Source organism: Oreochromis niloticus, linkage group LG3 (assembly GCF_001858045.2).
Source record: "Oreochromis niloticus isolate F11D_XX linkage group LG3, O_niloticus_UMD_NMBU, whole genome shotgun sequence".
NCBI classification, from domain to species: Eukaryota; Metazoa; Chordata; class Actinopteri; order Cichliformes; family Cichlidae; genus Oreochromis; species Oreochromis niloticus.
In genome coordinates this window covers 64,770,964-64,792,393 of record NC_031967.2, presented here as the reverse complement: position 1 = coordinate 64,792,393, position 21,430 = coordinate 64,770,964, and the positions used below count along the sequence as shown (strand labels likewise).

The window sequence follows — 21,430 nt, the reverse complement described above, 5'->3', positions numbered from 1 at the left end:
ACTACTGTGTCCTAAGGGAACAAAGATTAAAATGTAACAGGGATAACACTTTAGAGAATTAAAATCCCTCAAAGGAAAAAACATAAACTTGATATGCATATCTATACATGCAGCTTCCTAAATGTAACATTCAGGATTATTCACTGCAGGTCCAGAAATCAGAGCTACCTCATCAGATCCAAGTGTGACATCAGCTGACACTCTTTACAGGAGATTCCATCTGAACTCTGTGGAGCCTGATCTCAAGGTTTTTAAGTCTGACCCTGAAACCAGAAGAGGATCTTTCTCTCTCTTCAGATTCATTGTGATCCAGTGATTTCAGTCCTGCATGATCAGGCTGATGTTTGCACAGAGCAGATAATGAAGTGAATGTTTTTGCACATTGGTAACAGTGAAACAGTTTATTTACAGCGTGGGATCGTTTGTGTTCGGAGTATGAACTGAGATTCCTGAAGCTCTTGTCACACTGGTCACAGCTGAAGTTCACTTCCATGTGTGTACGTTCATGTTTGTTACGATGACCTGATTGTGAGAAGCTTTTGTCACAGTGTCTGCACTTGTATGGTGTCTCTCCTGTGTGGATTCATTTATGCTTTTTCTTTAAGCTCACATGCAGTGGTGAAGGATGACCCACACTGGTCACAGATGTGCTTTTTTACCCCACTGTGGAAGAGGTCATGTATTTTTAATGTACTTGGTGTGTGGAAGCCTCTCCCACATTCTTTGCAGTAGTTCATTTTGTCTCCAGTGTGTCTACGTTGATGTGGTTTTAGGTCCCGTTCATGATTGGAGGTTTTTTCACAAAGGTCACAGAGGAACTCTTTCCCACCACCACAGTGACAACAGGGTTGAGAACTGGATCCATCTGTGTTGCTCTGCTTTTTTTATTTTTATCCTGAATGTTGCCTGAAACAAAGAGCATCTCTGCCAACATCCAATTACATTTTACTGTTTACATTATAACACTCAGCTTACTGGGCGAAAACGACTCCATAAGTTTACTGATGAGACTTGTTCCAAACAATCAGGTTAAAAATACAGGATAAAAAGATAAATACATACCTCACAGTAACTGCACTTGTAGAGTTACTTTCTTGTGTGGATCTGTTGGTGTTTATTAAGCTTATGTGGAAATTTAAAAGTCTTCTCACACAGGTCACATTTGTAAGGTCTCTCCTCAGTGTGGCTAAACCTGTGTTGTTGTAACTGTGCATCTGTTGTAAACAGTTTTCCACACTGATCACAGCAGTAAACACCATTTCCAGTGTGAATCAGTAGGTGAATATTTCGGTAGTGTTTGTCACTGAAACTTTTTCCACAAAAGTTGCAGCTGTACGCCTTAATTCCAGAGTGGGTAACTAGATGCTTCTGCAAGTTTCGACTTTGAGCAAAAGCTTTACCACACAAGTCACAGTAGTGTGCTTTAACTACACTGTGGACGAGTTGGTGTGCTTTAAAGCCTCCAGCCTCGGTAAAAGACTTTCAACCCAAGTCACAGCTGTAAGGTTTAACTCCCCTGTGGATGAGTTGGTGTTTTTTTAAGTCTCCAGCCTGAGTAAAAGGCTTTCCACACAAGTCACAGCTGTAAGGTTTAACTCCACTGTGGATGAGTCGGTGTTTTTGTAAGCCTAAAGCCTGGGTAAAAGACTTTCCACACAAGTCACAGGTGTAAAGTTTAACTCCACTGTGGATGAGTTGGTGTTTGTTTAAGTGTCCAGCCTGGGCAAAAGACTTTCCACACAAGTCACAGGTGTAAAGTTTAACTCCACTGTGGATGAGTTGGTGTTTGTTTAAGTGTACAGCCCGGGTAAAAGACTTTCCACACAACTCACAGCTGTAAGGTTTAACTCCACTGTGGATGAGTCGGTGTCTTTGTAAGCCTACAGCCTGGGTAAAAGACTTTCCACACAACTCACAGCTGTAAGGTTTAAATCCACTGTGGATGAGTTGGTGTGTTTTTAAGCTTTCAGCCTGGGTAAAAGACTTTCCACACAAGTCACAGCTGTAAGGTTTAACTCCACTGTGGATGAGTTGGTGTCTTTTTAAGTCTCCACCCCGGGTAAAATACTTCCCACACTCATCACAGCTGTATGGTTTAACTCCACTGTGGATGAGTTGGTGTGTTTTTAAGTCTCCACCCCGGGTAAAATACTTCCCACACTCATCACAGCTGTATGGTTTAACTCCACTGTGGATGAGTTGGTGTTTTTTTAAGTTTCCAGCCTGGGCAAAAGACTTCCCACACTCATCACAGCTGTAAGGTTTAAATCCACTGTGGATGAGTTGGTGTGTTTTTAAGCTTTCAGCCTGGGTAAAAGACTTTCCACACAACTCACAGCTGTAAGGTTTAACTCCACTGTGGATGAGTTGGTGTCTTTTTAAGTCTCCACCCCAGGTAAAATACTTCCCACACTCATCACAGCTGTAAGGTTTAACCCCACTGTGGATGAGTTGGTGTTTCTTTAAGTGTCCAGCCTGGGCAAAAGACTTCCCACACTCATCACAGCTGTAAGGTTTAACTCCACTGTGGATGAGTTGGTGTCTTTTTAAGTCTCCACCCCGGGTAAAATACTTCCCACACTCATCACAGCTGTAAGGTTTAACCCCACTGTGGATGAGTTGGTGTTTCTTTAAGTGTCCAGCCTGGGCAAAAGACTTCCCACACTCATCACAACTGTAAGGTTTAAATCCACTGTGGACGAGTTGGTGTCTTTTTAAGTCTCCACCCCGGGTAAAATCCTTCCCACACTCATCACAGCTGTATGTTTTCTCTCCCTTTCTTCTGTGAGGTTTGTCGGCCTCCTGAGAGCGCTGACTTCTCGCTCCATGTTGGTCCTGCAGTGACAGAGATACAAACAGAGGCAGTGAGTGAAATGCAGTTGTGGAACAAACTGAAACTCCCTCTATTAGTGGAATCAAACATGTCAACAAACACATTGTAGGTGTGTTACCATCAGTTTCTGGTGATAGTCTCACATTTCAATGATGTGCTACAATGACAGTCGTAATGAAAAATACATATTGAAGAAATATTGATAAGTGGAGAAAATATTTTACTCATAAAAAATTGTGAGTTCAATTTTTGATATTGTTGTTTCAATGTGTGCCGATAAAAAACTTATGTTTGTATCTTATTGTAACATCTGAGTGTTTTTGGTTGCGAATGTAGATTCTGTGTATATGGAGGAGCCCAGGATGGAAAAGATAAAGCTGCTGTTAACATGTTTTTAAAAACCAACCAGCTGAGCACACAGTTTCAATAACAGGGATATTTTTCTCACCTTTTGTGTTGAAGTCATTTTTTCCTCTGTAGTGGCTGAGCTGAGTCCAAATGGCTGAAATTGTTCCTCTGTTGCTCCACCAGACTCTTCTCCTGTTACTCAGCTGGGACACAAAAAGTATATGCATTTTATCCCTGATAAAAAAAAGCAGAGCAAATAAACATGACTAAACTCCTCAGTGACAACAATACCTATGAAACTTCAATGTGGAACCCGAGAAGCAGCTACAACAAGAAAGTCATCAGTTGACACAAGAACCTGAAAGGGAAAAAGCCACTGACCCCCCTGCATATCACTGCCTTTACCCAGTGGATGCTACACTCTGTATATATGGACCTCTATAGATCCACAAGTCCGGCTCACACATTTCATGGTAGCAGTATAAACTCAGCCACCTGAAGCACCTCATTAGATTCCACCTACTCCACCCAGACAAGGAAAAGGGTGGTTGTATGTATATATTTTCAGGAGCAGGAAGATGACAGTGAAGTCCTAAGGTCACATGAGCTTGTGGGCCATGCGGACGTAACCTTTTCTTAATCTTAAGCCTTGACTTTAAAATACAGGGAGTGCAGAATTATTAGGCAAGTTGTATTTTTGAGGAATAATTTTATTATTGAACAACAACCATGTTCTCAATGAACCCAAAAAACTCATTAATATCAAAGCTGAATGTTTTTGGAAGTAGTTTTTAGTTTGTTTTTGGTTTTAGCTATTTTAGGGGGATATCTGTGTGTGCAGGTGACTATTACTGTGCATAATTATTAGGCAACTTAACAAAAAACAAATATATACCCATTTCAATTATTTATTTTTACCAGTGAAACCAATATAACATCTCCACATTCACAAATATACATTTCTGACATTCAAAAACAAAACGAAAACAAATCAGCGACCAATATAGCCACCTTTCTTTGCAAGGACACTCAAAAGCCTGCCATCCATGGATTCTGTCAGTGTTTTGATCTGTTCACCATCAACATTGCGTGCAGCAGCAACCACAGCCTCCCAGACACTGTTCAGAGAGGTGTACCGTTTTCCCTCCTTGTAAATCTCACATTTGATGATGGACCACAGGTTCTCAATGGGGTTCAGATCAGGTGAACAAGGAGGCCATGTCATTAGTTTTTCTTCTTTTATACCCTTTCTTGCCAGCCACGCTGTGGAGTACTTGGACGCGTGTGATGGAGCATTGTCCTGCATGAAAATCATGTTTTTCTTGAAGGATGCAGACTTCTTCCTGTACCACTGCTTGAAGAAGGTGTCTTCCAGAAACTGGCAGTAGGACTGGGAGTTGAGCTTGACTCCATCCTCAACCCGAAAAGGCCCCACAAGCTCATCTTTGATGATACCAGCCCAAACCAGTACTCCACCTCCACCTTGCTGGCGTCTGAGTGGGACTGGAGCTCTCTGCCCTTTACCAATCCAGCCACGGGCCCATCAAGACTCACTCTCATTTCATCAGTCCATAAAACCTTAGAAAAATCAGTCTTGAGATATTTCTTGGCCCAGTCTTGATGTTTCAGCTTGTGTGTCTTGTTCAGTGGTGGTCGTCTTTCAGCCTTTCTTACCTTCGCCGTGTCTCTGAGTATTGCACACCTTGTGCTTTTGGGCACTCCAGTGATGTTGCAGCTCTGAAATATGGCCAAACTGGTGGCAAGTGGCATCTTGGCAGCTGCACGCTTGACTTTTCTCAGTTCATGGGCAGTTATTTTGCGCCTTGGTTTTTCCACACGCTTCTTGCGACCCTGTTGACTATTTTGAATGAAACGCTTGATTGTTCGATGATCACGCTTCAGAAGCTTTGCAATTTTAAGACTGCTGCATCCCTCTGCAAGATATCTTACTATTTTTGACTTTTCTGAGCCTGTCAAGTCCTTCTTTTGACCCATTTTGCCAAAGGAAAGGAAGTTGCCTAATAATTATGCACACCTGATATAGGGTGTTGATGTCATTAGACCACACCCCTTCTCATTACAGAGATGCACATCACCTAATATGCTTAATTGGTAGTAGGCTTTCGAGCCTATACAGCTTGGAGTAAGACAACATGCATGAAGAGGATGATGTGGACAAAATACTCATTTGCCTAATAATTCTGCACTCCCTGTAGTTACTATGGACCTAATGCATACATATGCATACATATTATTAAAATTTGGGCTATAACGGTTGTATTGATATATAGAAACTTGAAATGCTCCCACAAATGGCACTACAGCATGTAAAAACATAAAGATAAGCTCGGGTGGACTTGGTTCTATGGTAGGTCTTAAAGAGTTAAATAGCCTGTGGCAAATATATTAGTGTTGTCTTCTCAATATACATGCTCTTAACTTTATGCAAGAGAAAATAAAGTAATAAAAAAATGATATTTTTCGCAAAGAAACTCCGTCTTGTGGTTTGCGAGCTGGTGCTGCTGTACGTGCACCCAGATTTGCGACATACTTTACAGTGACTCAAAACAAAGACTGCACCCTCGGCACTTGGTTTTTATAGACTGCGTACTTTCTAGATGACCACAGGTCAGGTGGTATATCGTGATATATATCGTTATCATGATATAAAATAATTCATATCGTGATAAATATTTTTTCCATATCGCCCAGCACTACAAGTCGTCATTCAAACAAAGGTAAGTCACCTTGAGTACTGCGAGTGAAATGCGTTTGATTTTCCCCCGAACATTCAGCATAATGCATAATGCAGCATAAATTCATTCATGAGGGTGAAATTACAGTGAGAACGTGGAGGCTGTTAGAGGGATAACATAGTGAGTTAGTTATTCTTTATGGTTAAAGAAATTGCAATAATTTATTCATATTTATTATAAATAATTCTAATTACACATCTTGCTTCCATGTTTGTATCCTGTGTCACTAAAAATACATTTTATTTTAATTTTATACATTGATTAATGACCTGCAGAATCTCCTTATCATATTAAGTGATTCATAATTGTCACTTCACTTAAAAGTGATTACATCCTTGCATTACATACTTTAGGTTCATTTTTTGCAGGTGGGTTTCTGAGAGAGAACAGGCAGATTTAGAATATAACATGCAGCGTTCTATAGATGGGTGCATAAAAAAAAAGAAAAATTAAATGTATGTGCTAACTTTCTAAACACTTTGTTACATTTATGATAAAGTAGATAAAACATATTTGTGTTGGCTCATTAGTTTTTGTCTTTAAATTAACTTTGTCTGTGTGCGTTTCAGGTGCTGCACTCTCAAAGACTGAATGAACCAGCATTGCAGCCATAGGTCACTGTGAGCATCACAGGGAAGATTGAAGCTGCCCACTGCACTTGGATGGCCGGAGTCGCGGAGACCTGCAGCCATGTCACTGCTCTTCTGTCTAATGTAGAAGAAACAGTGCGGATCTGTGGCACAAGGACTGTTACAGATGAACCTGCATACTGGGTTTTGCTGGGTTATGTGACCAAGTTACAGCCAGAGGTTGGCCATAAGATAGACCTCTCCTCTTCAGCTGCCCCAAAAAAGGCTCTTGATCAAAACATAAACAGACCATTATTGATCTAATACCGAAGCCGTACCAGTGGTTCTCACCACACCGCAGTCAAGCACAACAGTAATCTCTAACGCTGACGATCTAAAGCCCTCTTCCTCGGCCAGGCGGTGACTACACGAAGCGATCTTCACGGGTGGGCAAACCAATCTGGTCGATATGTCCCCATAGGCCGTTAAGGCGCTACCAGCAGAGGATGACAGCAATGTCAGTGTTAGCACGCTGAACGCTATGCTGGAACAGCAACGGGAGTTTTACAAAGATCTGATTCACCAACAGCAAGTTAACTTTAAGACATTTGTCCAATTAATCATGGATGGAACTAACAAACGGTTGGACAGCATTCTAAGGGATGTACAGGATGTTAAATCCAGCCTGCAATTCACGGATGGGTTTGTCACCGAGCTGCAAACTGAAGAAAGGTGCATTAAAAGCAAACTAAAAGAGTTTGAATCGGCGGTCAGCAGCATACGCGAGGAACACAGAGAATTAACAACCAAGATGGATTAATTAGAAAATCAATCGAGAAGGAACAACATTGTGGTGGATGGATTAATAGATGAAAAAGCAGAAACGTGGGAAGGATCAGAGGAGAAAGTCCGACACATGCTGAAGAACAAGCTGGGCCTGGATAGTGACAGCATTCAAATTGAACGCGCTCACAGAGTCGGTCCATACAAGGAAAATGGACGAGCCAGGCAGATTGTGGTCAGACTACAAAGATTTAAAGATAAACAATTAATTCTCTCATCTGCCAAAAAACTGAAAGGTACCAATCTTTAAATCAACGAGGATTTTTCAGAGTCCATCAGGAAGAAGAGGAAAGAACTGTTACCACAGCTGAGAGCGGCCAGAGACAGAGGTGATATTGCCGTCCTGAAATATGACAAATTAATTGTTAAACCGAGGTCACAGAACGCTGGAATTAATATTTAGACTTCAGCAATGTTGTCATTTGTAGCTGTTGAGATCGATCGGTCTGCAAATGTCTGACCCCGTACTTATTACCGGATTCTCCGGCGAAGATTTTTCAGTAGCTCATGTCAATATTTGTAGCCTTAAATATAAGATTCAGGAAATTCAGTCACTGTTGTCAACAAATACGATAACTGTGCTGGCTATTTCCGAGACTCATTTAGACGATGCTTTTAAGAATAATGAATTTGAAATAAACGGTTATAAGTTGTATAGGAAGGACAGAAACAGATTTGAAGGGGGCGTAGCCCTATACATTAATGATAGTATGGCAAGCAAACTACGTATGGACTTAACGCTTGACGATTTGGAAATTGTGTGGGTTCAGTTGCACCCGCTCTATGGCAGGCCTGTATTAGTAGGTTGCTGCTATAGACCCCCAAGTAGTAATATCTTGTATGTAGAACAAATCTGTGAAATGCTGGAAAGAGTAACTGAGGAAAACAAAGACATGTTCTTATTAGGGGACTTTAATATCAATTGGTCAGCTCCTTCTTGTCCTTTAAGGAAAAAGATAAGTTCATCAGCGTCGGCTTGTTGCCTGTCTCAGATGATCACCATTCCCACCCGGGTCACGGTCAACGCAGGAGGTCATAGGTCATCATCATGTATTGATCACATATATACAAATGTTCCTGAGCTTTGCTCTAATATTGTTTCTATTCCAGTTGGTTATAGTGACCATAATCTTGTAGGTTTGACCAAGAAAATGAAACCACTGAAAACTGCACAAAAGATTATTTTTCATAGATCATACAAAAATTTCAATGCAGATAAGTATATTAATGACGTAAAAGAAATTCATTGGATTGACATCTGCCTCGAGCGTGACCCTGATATGGCATTATCTATGTTTATTGAAAACTTTTGCTACCTGGCTGACAAACATGCCCCCTTAAAAAGATTTACTGCTAAAAAGAACTACGCACCTTGGCTAGATAATGAACTTAAGGCTGCAATGTCTGAAAGGGATATAGCAAAAGCAAAAGCACATAAGTCTGTCAGTCCACAAGAGTGGGCAAGATATCGCGAGTTAAGAAATCAAGTAACTAAATTGAATAGGTGCAAGAAGAGAGAATGTTATCAACTCAAGCTCAAGGAGGCCAATAAGGACAGCAAGAAGGTGTGGAAAGTTTTAAATTATATAATGGGTAGAGAGCTTGCTCCGGTGGTGTCTCATATCTACACGGGTGGTACGTTTATAAGTAAAGCTAAGGACATAGCCAATTATTTTGTGAATTACTACAGTAATAAAATAACAAATTTAAAATCTAATATGAGCAGAGGCGATCCCACCTTATCACGTCGTCTTATACAGGATGTTATCATGAATAATAAGCAATGCCAATTTAAGTTTGAGGCAGTGAATGTGGAGATGGTAGAGCGCTTATTGATATCACTTCCTGACGATACATCCTACGGCTCGGATAACACAGACAGTAAACTGCTCAAAGTTGCAGCCAAGTTTGTGTCCCTTCCTATATGTCACATATTTAATAGATTTTTGGCATGCAGCTTGTTTCCATTGCAGTGGAAAGAATCGAAAATAATTCCCAATCCTAAAAACAAGAATGCCGTTTTTAATGGTGTCAATAGCAGACCTATTAGTCTACTCCCCATTCTAAGTAAAATTATGGAGAGGATTGTCTATGAACAAATTCAACATTACCTAACAGAAAATCAGTTACTCACTCAGTTTCAACATGCTTACAAACCTGGTTATTCCACCAGTTCAGCTCTCATTCACATGACAGATAACTGGTATAAAAACCTAGATAATGGGAATTTGGTCGGGGTTGTATTTTTGGATTTTAGTGCTGCATTTGATTTGATAAATCATGATCTTTTGATAGATAAACTAAAATGTTATGGATTCTCACCAGCTGCTTTATGCTGGATGGAAAGTTATTTGTCTGGAAGAAGGCAAAAGGTTTATTATAATGGTTATTTCTCGGAGGGCTGTGAAATGAACTGTGGTCTACCCCAAGGCAGCTGCCTCGGTCCACTTCTCTATTCAGTCTTCACGAATGATTTGCCGTACGTCCTGGATAAATCTCATCTTGTAATGTATGCTGATGATTCCACCATGTTTTATTCAGCCAGTAGCTACTCTGAATTGACAAGTATATTACAACAAGATTTGCTGAATGTGTTTGACTGGATAAGTAAAAACAACATGATTTTAAACGTGTCTAAATCCAAATCCATGTTAATAGGAAGTAGAGTACGCTTAGTCAACAGCCCACAAATAAATCTTTCCATAGCTGGATCAGTATTGAAACAGGTCACCCAGATTAAATTACTTGGTGTTACCATAAACCACCACCTTTCATGGTCTCAGCACATCAACTCTGTTATTAAGAAAATGGGACAGGGTATAGCTATAGCTAGGAAATGCTCCTTTTATATTACTTCTTCAATTATGAAAGATGTCATCAATGCACTAGTATTATCTCATCTAGAGTACTGCTCAATCATTTGGTCGGCAGCTAATAAGACAGATCTGAACAGACTTCAGTTAGTCCAAAACAGGGCGGCCAGATTAGTGTTAATAAAATGCATGATAAACTTTCTTGGCTTTCTTTACAAGCTAAATTATACTATGGCTTACTTGTATTTTTAAAGAAAGCAATACTGGTAAACACACCACACTTTTTTATGCTCAGTTGCAGTATCCAGATGAAATACATAATCAAGCTACACGATTCTCAACTAACCACAATTTAGTAACTCCTCGAGTTAAAAGTAACTTTATGAAAAACTCTGTTATATTTAGAGCATCTTTTCAGTGGAATAAGTTGCCTTATGCAATTAGAGAATTGGCTTCTGTTCATACTTTTAAAAATCACCTAAAAGCCTATTTAGGCAGTTTTTAATTTATTTGTAAATATTGTAAGAGGATAATGTCACTTGTAATGGAAATTGTGTATTTTGTTTGAGTGTTTTTTATATATCAGGGCTCTAGACTAACTTTTTGCCATGGGCGCACCGGTGCGCCTAACTTTAAAAAGTTAGGTGCACCGGCACAAAAGTTAGGCACACTCAAATTTTTCAACCGCATTGCTTAAACCGCAGTTTTACATGTGTGTTTTTTTGGGGGGGGAAGTTGCAGTCCATACAGACAATATTCATTTCTAAATTATTAACTAACAATCTTGTGCTTAAAGTGCTTTGTCAATATTGTAGAAAATGTTAAACTTAATCATCATCTCGGCCTCCTCTGACGACCTGTTTGCTGCTGCCTGCTGCTGAAAGAACAGTGGGGAGAGGGGACACTTGGGCAGCGCATTTATTGCAGCATATACAGGGAGTGCAGAATTATTAGGCAAATGAGTATTTTGTCCACATCATCCTCTTCATGCATGTTGTCTTACTCCAAGCTGTATAGGCTCGAAAGCCTACTACCAATTAAGCATATTAGGTGATGTGCATCTCTGTAATGAGAAGGGATGTGGTCTAATGACATCAACACCCTATATCAGGTGTGCATAATTATTAGGCAACTTCCTTTCCTTTGGCAAAATGGGTCAAAAGAAGGACTTGACAGGCTCAGAAAAGTCAAAAATAGTGAGATATCTTGCAGAGGGATGCAGCAGTCTTAAAATTGCAAAGCTTCTGAAGCGTGATCATCGAACAATCAAGCGTTTCATTCAAAACAGTCAACAGGGTCGCAAGAAGCGTGTGGAAAAACCAAGGTGCAAAATAACTGCCCATGAACTGAGAAAAGTCAAGCATGCAGCTGCCAAGATGCCACTTGCCACCAGTTTGGCCATATTTCAGAGCTGCAACATCACTGGAGTGCCCAAAAGCACAAGGTGTGCAATACTCAGAGACACGGCGAAGGTAAGAAAGGCTGAAAGACGACCACCACTGAACAAGACACACAAGCTGAAACATCAAGACTGGGCCAAGAAATATCTCAAGACTGATTTTTCTAAGGTTTTATGGACTGATGAAATGAGAGTGAGTCTTGATGGGCCCGTGGCTGGATTGGTAAAGGGCAGAGAGCTCCAGTCCCACTCAGACGCCAGCAAGGTGGAGGTGGAGTACTGGTTTGGGCTGGTATCATCAAAGATGAGCTTGTGGGGCCTTTTCGGGTTGAGGATGGAGTCAAGCTCAACTCCCAGTCCTACTGCCAGTTTCTGGAAGACACCTTCTTCAAGCAGTGGTACAGGAAGAAGTCTGCATCCTTCAAGAAAAACATGATTTTCATGCAGGACAATGCTCCATCACACGCGTCCAAGTACTCCACAGCGTGGCTGGCAAGAAAGGGTATAAAAGAAGAAAAACTAATGACATGGCCTCCTTGTTCACCTGATCTGAATCCCATTGAGAACCTGTGGTCCATCATCAAATGTGAGATTTACAAGGAGGGAAAACAGTACACCTCTCTGAACAGTGTCTGGGAGGCTGTGGTTGCTGCTGCACGCAATGTTGATGGTGAACAGATCAAAACACTGACAGAATCCATGGATGGCAGGCTTTTTGAGTGTCCTTGCAAAGAAAGGTGGCTATATTGGTCGCTGATTTGTTTTTGTTTTGTTTTTGAATGTCAGAAATGTATATTTGTGAATGTGGAGATGTTATATTGGTTTCACTGGTAAAAATAAATAATTGACATGGGTATATATTTGTTTTTTGTTAAGTTGCCTAATAATTATGCACAGTAATAGTCACCTGCACACACAGATATCCCCCTAAAATAGCTAAAACTAAAAACAAACTAAAAACTACTTCCAAAAACATTCAGCTTTGATATTAATGAGTTTTTTGGGTTCATTGAGAACATGGTTGTTGTTCAATAATAAAATTATTCCTCAAAAATACAACTTGCCTAATAATTCTGCACTCCCTGTAATGTGTTTTCTGGATACACTGCTGCTTTTTCAGCATTCAAAGATTGATGGCACCGTGTCAGAGCACTGGCTATGAATTTCAGATGGATCAGGCCTTAACTTAACAACAAAGTTATCAATAGTTCTTTTCATCTTTTCTTATTACCCACAGCTACATCCACTTCTGTCGGGCCTAGGCTGCTCACTAGGGCTGGGTATCATCACAGATTTCTATAATCCATTCGATTCCGGTTCTCAAAGTCCTGATTCGATTCTGCCTCTGCCTCAGACAGTCAGAAATATTATAATTCTGATCATTTATCAGTAGAGCTGGGCAAGAGAACGATAACAATATGTATTGCGAAATAACTTTTTCTCGATAGAAAAATTAAACTATTGCGATAGACCTCATCTCTCTCTTGCTCTCTTAAAAAAGAAAAAGAAAAGAAGAACAGCCAATCCAAATTAAGTAGCGCAGAGCCGAACCAATCACAGCCGCAGTGTCACGTCACATGACTTGTTACGTACAGCACAAGTGCCAAGCCGCACATGTGTAGTTGTTTGGGAAGCAGCCACTTTTTTTCCGCTTCACTCCGCACGTGAGCCTTGTGCTTTGCGCTGGGAAGAGGGGGGAGGGGCGGTAGTTACACTCGCAGTAGCACAGAAACAGAGCGGGCGGGAGAGAGAGAGAGAAAGAGAGCCAGAGACAACAACGTGACATTAGAAAGGTATAGTAATCATCCACAACTATTTTCAGTTGCGGATGATAAAGGATTCAGGAAGTTCAGAAAGCTATACAACAAGGAGAGATTGAAAATTTCTTTTTAGTTCTCAGTTTATTTGATATTGACAAAAGTTAGTTAATTTCGTCTGTTCTTCTGTAAAACAAACTAAGAATTATTTTTAGAATTAATATTTTGTTTCTAAGTGGAATTGACAATTTAGTAGTCTGTTTTGTTTGTTCTATTTTGAAACTTAAACGCTTTAGCGGCTGCTTTTTGTGTAGTTTGCAATATTTACCTTTATTTATCTGAAAAAGTCTCATGTTAAGTACATCTACCCTGTTGAACTTATTATGGAAAATAAATATTTAAATTAAAACAAGCTGCTGATTATTTCACATTTTACTTGTAAGCAACGGCACATTTAAATCTTACAAATATAGTTATTTGGCTTATATCGTGATATACAGTTAAGCCCAAAATTATTCATACCCCTGGCAAATTTTGACTTAAAGTTACTTTTATTCAACTAGCAAGTTATTTTTTGACTGGAAATGACACAGGCGTCTCACAAAAGACAATAAGATGACGTACAAGACGCATCATTGTGGAAAAAAAATATTTCTCAGCTTTTATTTACATTTGAGCAAAAAGTATCATGTCCAGAATTATTCATACCCTTTACAAACTGTCACAGTCTCTGGGAAAATCCAAAGTTCCATACCATTCCAAATAGTCAAAGCTGTTCTAAAGCATCCCAATTACCCTGATTAATTGGAAATAGCTGTTTTGATCAACTCAACAGGTGAAAAACAGCAGCTCTCTGCAGGTGGTCTGTGGACAGTCATGGCTAAGACAAAGGAACTCAGTGAGGACCTGCAGCTGTGCATTGTGGCTGCTCACAAGTGAGGAATGGGCTACAAGGCCATATCCAAATGTTTTCAAGTTCCAGTGGCCACAGTGCAAAGTATTATTAAAAAATACAAGATGTTCCGCACTGTGGAAAATCTCAGAGGACGTTGTCAGAAGCCAAAAGTGACACCTGTGCTGGCCAGGAGAATAGTGAGAGAGGTGAAAAAGAATCCAAGGATCACCACCAAGGCCATTCTGGTGAATCTGGGCTCTGCTGGTGGCAATGTCTCAAGGCAGACAGTCCAACGGACACTGTTGGGTTCCATGGATGCAGACCAAGGAAAACGCCACTTCTCCAGGCACTTCTAAGGCATGCAAAAGCTCATTTGGCCTTTGCAAATGCTCATCTGGACAAAGAAGAAGGTTTCTGGTCTTCAGTGTTATGGTCAGATGAAACAAAAATTGAATTATTTGGTCACAATGATGTTGGCATCATTGTGATCATTTGGCATAAAAATGGAGAAGCCTTCAACCCACAGAACACCATCCCCACTGTCAAACATGGTGGTGGGAACCTAATGCTTTGGGGGTGTTTTTTAGCCAATGGACCAGGGAACCTAATCACAGTAAACAGCACCATGAAAAAAGAGCAATACATGAAGATTCTCAACAACAACATCAGGCAGTCTGCAGAAAAACTTGGCCTTGGGAACCAGTGGACATTTTAGCACGACAATGACCCAAAACATACAGCAAACGTGGTGAAGAAATGGTTAGCAGACAACACCAGTAATGTTTTGCAGTGGCCTAGCCAGAGTCCTGACTTGAATCCAATTGAGAATCTGTGGAGGGAGCTAAAGATCAGGGTGATGGCAAGAAGACCCTCCAACCTGAAAGATTTGGAGCTCAATGCTAAAGATGAATGGGCAAAAATGCCTGTGGAGACATGCAGAAAGCTGGTCTGCAATTATAGGAAGCGTTTGATTGCTGTAATAGCCAATAAAGGCTTTTTTCTATTGATTATTGAGAAGGGTATGAATAATTCTGGACATGATACTTTTTGCTAAAATATAAATAAAACCTGAGAAATATTTTTTTCCACAATGATGCCTCTTGTACATCGTCTTATTATCTTTGGGGAGACACCTGTGTCATTTCTGCTCAAAAAAGAACTTGCTTGTTGAACAAAAGTAACTTTAAGTCAAAATTTGTCAGGGGTATGAATAATTATGGGCTTAACTGTATATCGTTATCGCCTGAAATGAAAAAAACATATTGTGATATGAAAAAATCTTATATCGCCCAGCTCTATTTATCAGTACTGATACATGTGAGACTTCATCAGAATTGTGAACATCACAGCAGATGCCTTTGTGTCAAAGTAACTGAGAATAAAACACAGAAAAACATGAAGGAGATTTTTCTGACCTGACCTTTTATAGCAGATAACCTTAAATTATTCTGCAATATTCTGTAATTTTGCACAATTTTAAAAAGTTTACATTTCTTCAGTATTGAACAGCAGAAACTAGGCTTTCTTATCAGAGGTCATTTAAGTAAAAAAAAAGAGAAAAGAAAAAGACAGCGGCCGACAGTGCTGTAAACAACGGTAGACTGGTGGGTAATAAGCGAATGAACAATGCAGAAAACAGAGATTTGAGACGGGAAACTGAGTGAGAGAGAGAGAGAGAGAGAGAGAGCGCTGTGCATGAAGTGTGATTTTTATTGTGGTGGAAGCAAAACAGTCAGAGGAAATTCATGACGACATTGATCACATGTGAAGCGCAGTTTGCTGCTTCTTTTGCTGCTGGCTCGGTGAATTTTGGTTGGAAAGAGACAAAACCTGCAGCTCAGAATCAGCGCAAAAAGACATAAACACAGCGCGGACGGTGGGCTCGGTGAGCTCCGACAGCGTGTCCGTGTTCGGGCCGTCGGGTGAGAAAGCCGAGAAAGACAAAGCTGATTCTGATGCGTCGGGTCCGCTCTGTGTTTACGTCTTTGTGTGGAATCCGTTAATGAATCGATATCGCCTTATTCAACCTACTCACCTCTCTCTTCCACCTGCACTTTCAACTGGACCACGGCCAATCAGAGAGGTCCCGCCCCTGACTATCTCTGATTGGATTAGTCCAAGATAGGGGCATAATGTGTGTCTGTTGTTGACCACACGGAGAGTTGCAGAGATTTTTTTTTTTACCCGAACAGTTGGTCGCACCGGTGCGACCAAATATTTTTTTTAGTCGCACCACTGAAAAATTTGGTCGCATTTGCGACCAAATTGGTCGCACTCTAGAGCCCTGTATATTTTTTTTTATATTTACATGCTTATATTTTCAGAATTGTAAAACCTTATTGTGGATGTAAAAGCCAAATTATGTGGATATTTTGCATCCACTTCATTGTGTAACATTTTATTCGATAGTATTTGATGGTTTGGGCCCCAGGAAGACTAGCAACCACTATTGTGGAAGCTAATGGGGTTCCTTATATATAAACAAATAAACAAACCATCCGTATTGAAAGGTAAAAGTAGCCGTCTTCAAAAAAGAAAAATCCTACCTGCTACTGTGGAGGAGTTGTCACCGCTATAGGGCTTTGGAGCGTGATGTCACGGGGGTGGGTGTGGAAAGGATTTCGGCCTGATGCGCCATTTTCCGGGTCCAAACAAAGCGCAAGCGAAAAAGGAGCGAAGGCACACACAACAGCCATGGTTCATACTTGCTGTGTTGTCAGCTGCAATGTTCGATCGCACGACCTGCACTGGAATAACCTTAAAAATGGTTTGTCTTTTTTATTCTTTCCCAACCTGGAAGCATCATGAGGGAGCTTATATGGCGGACCTTACAAAAGAAGGCGTCTAGCCTGGATAGCAGCCATGAGACGGCTTGATATCCATTTCGCTTCCATCTCCAGATATCTGTTGGTGTGCTCCAGACATTTTCACTCCGGTAAGTTCTGTATGTTCATATCACTCTTTATAGCTTAATAATATTATCGTTGGGGCTCTTGGAGGTTATAGAAATTGTGAACAAACATAGAATTGAGTGACTGTGCAGACATGCGCGCTATGTAACGATTTGCTAACTCTTTCGCACAACTGTAGGGAAGCCTGCCTATGAAATGAATCAAACAAATCCAGACTGGTTACCAACGTTACACATAGGGCACTCCGAAATCCGAACGTGAGGGTTAGGGTAGGGCTGTGCGATATGACCAAAATCTCATATCCCGATATAAGAATTCTATCGTCCGATAGAACAATATAAATCACAAAAATGTAACACTTTCTGTAAATTTTGTGAATCTCGGGCAGCTCGACTTGCGGGAAGTGTTTCCAGCTGCGCATCATGTAGCTGGAGTCGAGTATTTTAACAGATGCATAAAACTATACATTTTTAGACATAAGTGGTAACGGCCGCCGTTTTCTTTGTGAGTATTTATTACACAGCGTGCTGCGGGGAAAAGCCTGTTCTAACGTTTGAGTCTAAGGTTTGTTTTTTAGCACCTGGCGGCTCTTGTTTTGCTTCTCATCCATAAATAATCTGCTCTTTCACGTGATTGAGTTTATTTTGAAAAGTCTCAACAGGATCTTGAGCTTTATTGTGAAGGGTTTATGTGGAACATAAACAAGTGGACACGCAATGGTGTTACCGTCGTTGTTGCTAACGGCAACGCATAAAAACAAGCGCTTGTCCGTCCGTAGTGTGGTTATATTAAATATAAGAGACAGAGAGAAATTACGAATATAGCCACTACAGTGACCATCAAAATGATGAAAAAATATTGCCGTAAACAGTTTATTTTGCAACACCACGAAACAAACGATAGCGTAAAATGAAACGATAGACGTTTTTATATCGTCATCCGATATATATCGTTATATCGAACAGCCCTAGGTTAGGGTTAACAAGATACGTGAAGATATCAGGGTAGGACAGTGGCGGTAAGTCGTCTGGGTCTTTACTCCACTGCCGTATTTCATATGGGTCCACATTTGCGATGTGTCTGGACGCAATTGGTCTATATACCATCCGTTTTCTTTTGAGCTGCTTTTAATCATGTTTCTTGTCATCGTCGTTCCAACACAGTGTGTTTGTTTTGATTTGTGGACCCGGAAAATGGCGCCGCGCTCCCGCAATACATTGCGGCATGACGTCAACTCCAAAGCCCTATAGAGATCGGATTACGTCGTTGAAGAGAAATTGTCCAAGCCATGTTTCCAAAATAACAAAGATCCGATGGTTGGCCTGGATTGCAGCCATTCAAAGACCAAATATAACGTCCCAGAACACTCCAGCTCACATGTTAATCTGCTCCAAGCATTCCCACAAAGGTCAGTGTTTTGTAGTAGTTAATACATCATTTTTCATAACATAATTGGTGATATAGGTTACAAGCAAGTCTGGCGCTAAACAGAAATTGTCGCGCTATGCTCCTTTGTTTATTGTGCATAAATAGTGAATTGTCCTGACACAATATTGCGTTTCGCTTCTGTTATTACCATGGTACATTGACAAAAACATATACATTTATTCACTGGATAAAAGAGTTTTGTATCACTAATTGCCCAGTGCGATTACAGCATACAATATTATTATCACTGCTACATTTCTGTAATGCGTACCAGAAATTATTTCCACTACTAATTAATTACCAATGAGCTTAAAGTTCCTATTAATAAATGGTTAACGAATGTGTATTTATGAAGACGATTTGTGAGACTGGTAAACTTACCTTTGTTCGTACGATGGTCTTTCGTTCTACATGGTGCATTTCAAGGTCCTGTACCCATCCGTCGGTAAACTGTACCTGGGCTTGTTGCAGTGACCTGAAGTTACTAAACTTCATGAGTGTATGCACTCAGTCCAAGAACCGTATAATTATAAATATGAGCGTGGTGAAAGTTGGGCAGTATGCTAACGTCTTTTGTCCACTCTGTGTGCTCGTAAGGGTCTAACCCTTTCACTCCTTTGATTTTTTTCCTCGTGTCTTTTCTTTGACTTTTCATCAAGTCTGTCTTTGTACAGTCCGGCATTGTTCTCCTTCGTTTTGTACATTCCTTTTTTGGGAGGCAAAGAAAAACCAAGAAGGTATTGGAACGAGAGAATGAACATTTTGCGGTGCTGCAAATGCTTGCATTTGATGCGGTACTTGGATTGCTTTGCCACGAGTTATCGGCATGCAATGCGCGAAAGTCATAGGGTCTGTCAATCTCTATTGGATACTTTGCTGGAACACAGTAAAGCTGTGGGTTGTGGGAATGACCCATAATGTTTTATCTAGGGGTCAAGATTTATGGCTGTAGTGCACTGCCATGTAAATAATTTGCATTTACTGAATATGTCCTGACTGAGTACCACTGTTCAAAAGTTGAATAAAGAAACAAACTAATTTTTGCCTTTTTAAAAAAAAATAATTAAAACCACTTTGTAGAACATCACATCAGTTACAATGTAGAATCCATGACATTTTGCCATTTGTGAACTATAAATGTTTACACAAAATCATGACAGCGTTTACATGATATCACCCACTACTAACACTACTTAATTTACTGTATCTCTTGAAAAATTACTGCTATTTATACAGCAAAGACTTTAGAATATTTAACAGGAGCAAGTTTCATTTTCCCCTGGTTTTACTACCACACTGTTCACCCTCACATAGAAGAAGTAATCTGATTGGCATGGTGGTATGTTTGAAGCTGGTCCCTTGTGTAGCGCTGGAACCCAGTCACAATGTGTTTCATCCATTTCATAGGCTGGTTTGCCTGCAATAATGCCAAATAATTAGCAACTCTATGAATAGAAGGTAGTTCTGCAAAATCCCTCAGTAGGATGTTTGTTCTAATTTGCTATGACCACAGAGCGCATCGAAAATAAAACTAAAAGGCTATAAAGAGTGATATGAACATATTTAGAACTTACTGGAATGAAAATGTCTGTAGCACACCAACAGATATTTGGAGATGGAAGAGAACTGGATATCAGCTCGTCTCACAGGTGCTATCCAGTCTAGACGCAGTAACATCCATTACACGAGCTGCCTCGTGTTGCTTCCAGGTTGAGAAAGAATGAAAAGCTAAACCATTTTCATGCTTATTCTCTTGCTGGTCGGGCGATCGAACCTTGCAGCCGACCACACAGCAAGAACAAACCATAGCTGATGTTATCCATGTGCTTTCGACCCTCTGTCGCTTGAGCTTTGCCCCGGAAAATGGAGCATCAGGCCAAAATCCTTTCCACGCCCACCCCTGTGACATCACGCTCCAAAGCCCTTTGCCCCCCTTCTCAGCAAGCTTCCACTACTCTCACCCTGGGGTTGCGCTCCCCCAGGCTTGTACCTGTGTCTTCATGTCCTGGGGGTGGGGGTTGGTTGTTCTCCTGCCCTGCACCCATCCTTTTGTTCATATTCCAAGACTATTTTTCTTTATGTATTCTTTTCCCCCTAGCAACCGCCACATTATGATGTTGCAAGCAATCACAAACTCTACAGTATGTCTAACTCCAGTGTATACCAAGCAATCTATTATTCTCAACAGAGCTAAAATCAACATAAACTGAACCTGCATTAAAGTTAGATCGGTGCTTACCTTTAGATGAGCCCACAAACCGAGAGAAACTCCGTGATGAAGCTGGAAGTTTTTCCAAACAGATCAGGGAGCAGAGACCCACGTGGTTCACGCTGATCTCAGCTAGGATTCACGAGACAATTATGTGCGGATCGATGCAGATATCGATCCCAACGTTGGTAGTGGTATATGTTCCTGTAAGTTCACTACTTTACTCCAGTTTCATGAAAAAGCAGCTCTCTCTGCTCGACTCCTCTCCTGCACACACACTTTGCTCCGCCCCCTTTTACCCGGCTCCGCTGTGATTTGTTGCTGTGCGGTCACGTGACTCAGCTGCACAACGTAAACGGAGTGTTATTTCAAAAGTAGCGCCAATCTCCTTTTCCTAAACTCTTTTCCTTGGCCTCGATGAAAATGACATCGGGGGAGGACAACTGCTGAGGACTCAGGAAAAGAGAGGAGCTGTGCTGAGAATTGGAACAGCCTTACACTCGTCTTTCTGTACCAATGTGACTGTGCCTGTTGAAACTACATTGTGCTGAAGATGGACTACAAAACAAACATCTTACTTCGTCACAATGTCTTCTAACCCTGTTGTTTGATGGAGGTCATATAAACGAGAACAGTCTGTTAAAAATATTGCTTCATTATTAAGTTTG

General features: G+C 40.6%; 2 protein-coding genes and 1 long non-coding RNA gene across 3 annotated transcripts in view; all 3 read right to left on the bottom strand.

Annotated features, from left to right (window-relative positions):
* Positions 1 to 21,430, bottom strand: part of LOC102078817 (zinc finger protein 665) — a 1,047,781-nt gene that overhangs the window by 629,201 nt on the left and 397,150 nt on the right. The window lies entirely within an intron of this gene.
* LOC109196781 (zinc finger protein 347-like) lies at positions 683 to 13,347 on the bottom strand. Its single transcript, XM_025905765.1, has 3 exons — positions 13,341 to 13,347; positions 1,497 to 2,720; positions 683 to 1,421 (listed from the first exon to the last, which is right to left on the bottom strand). Exons 1-3 carry the CDS (start codon positions 13,345 to 13,347, stop codon positions 1,087 to 1,089), a joined length of 1,566 nt encoding a protein of 521 aa, XP_025761550.1. The 3' UTR covers positions 683 to 1,086.
* LOC109200574 (uncharacterized) lies at positions 2,778 to 3,634 on the bottom strand. The gene is made up of 3 exons (XR_003219289.1): positions 3,473 to 3,634; positions 3,282 to 3,384; positions 2,778 to 2,835 (listed from the first exon to the last, which is right to left on the bottom strand). It is a non-coding gene; the product is annotated as an uncharacterized LOC109200574 (long non-coding RNA).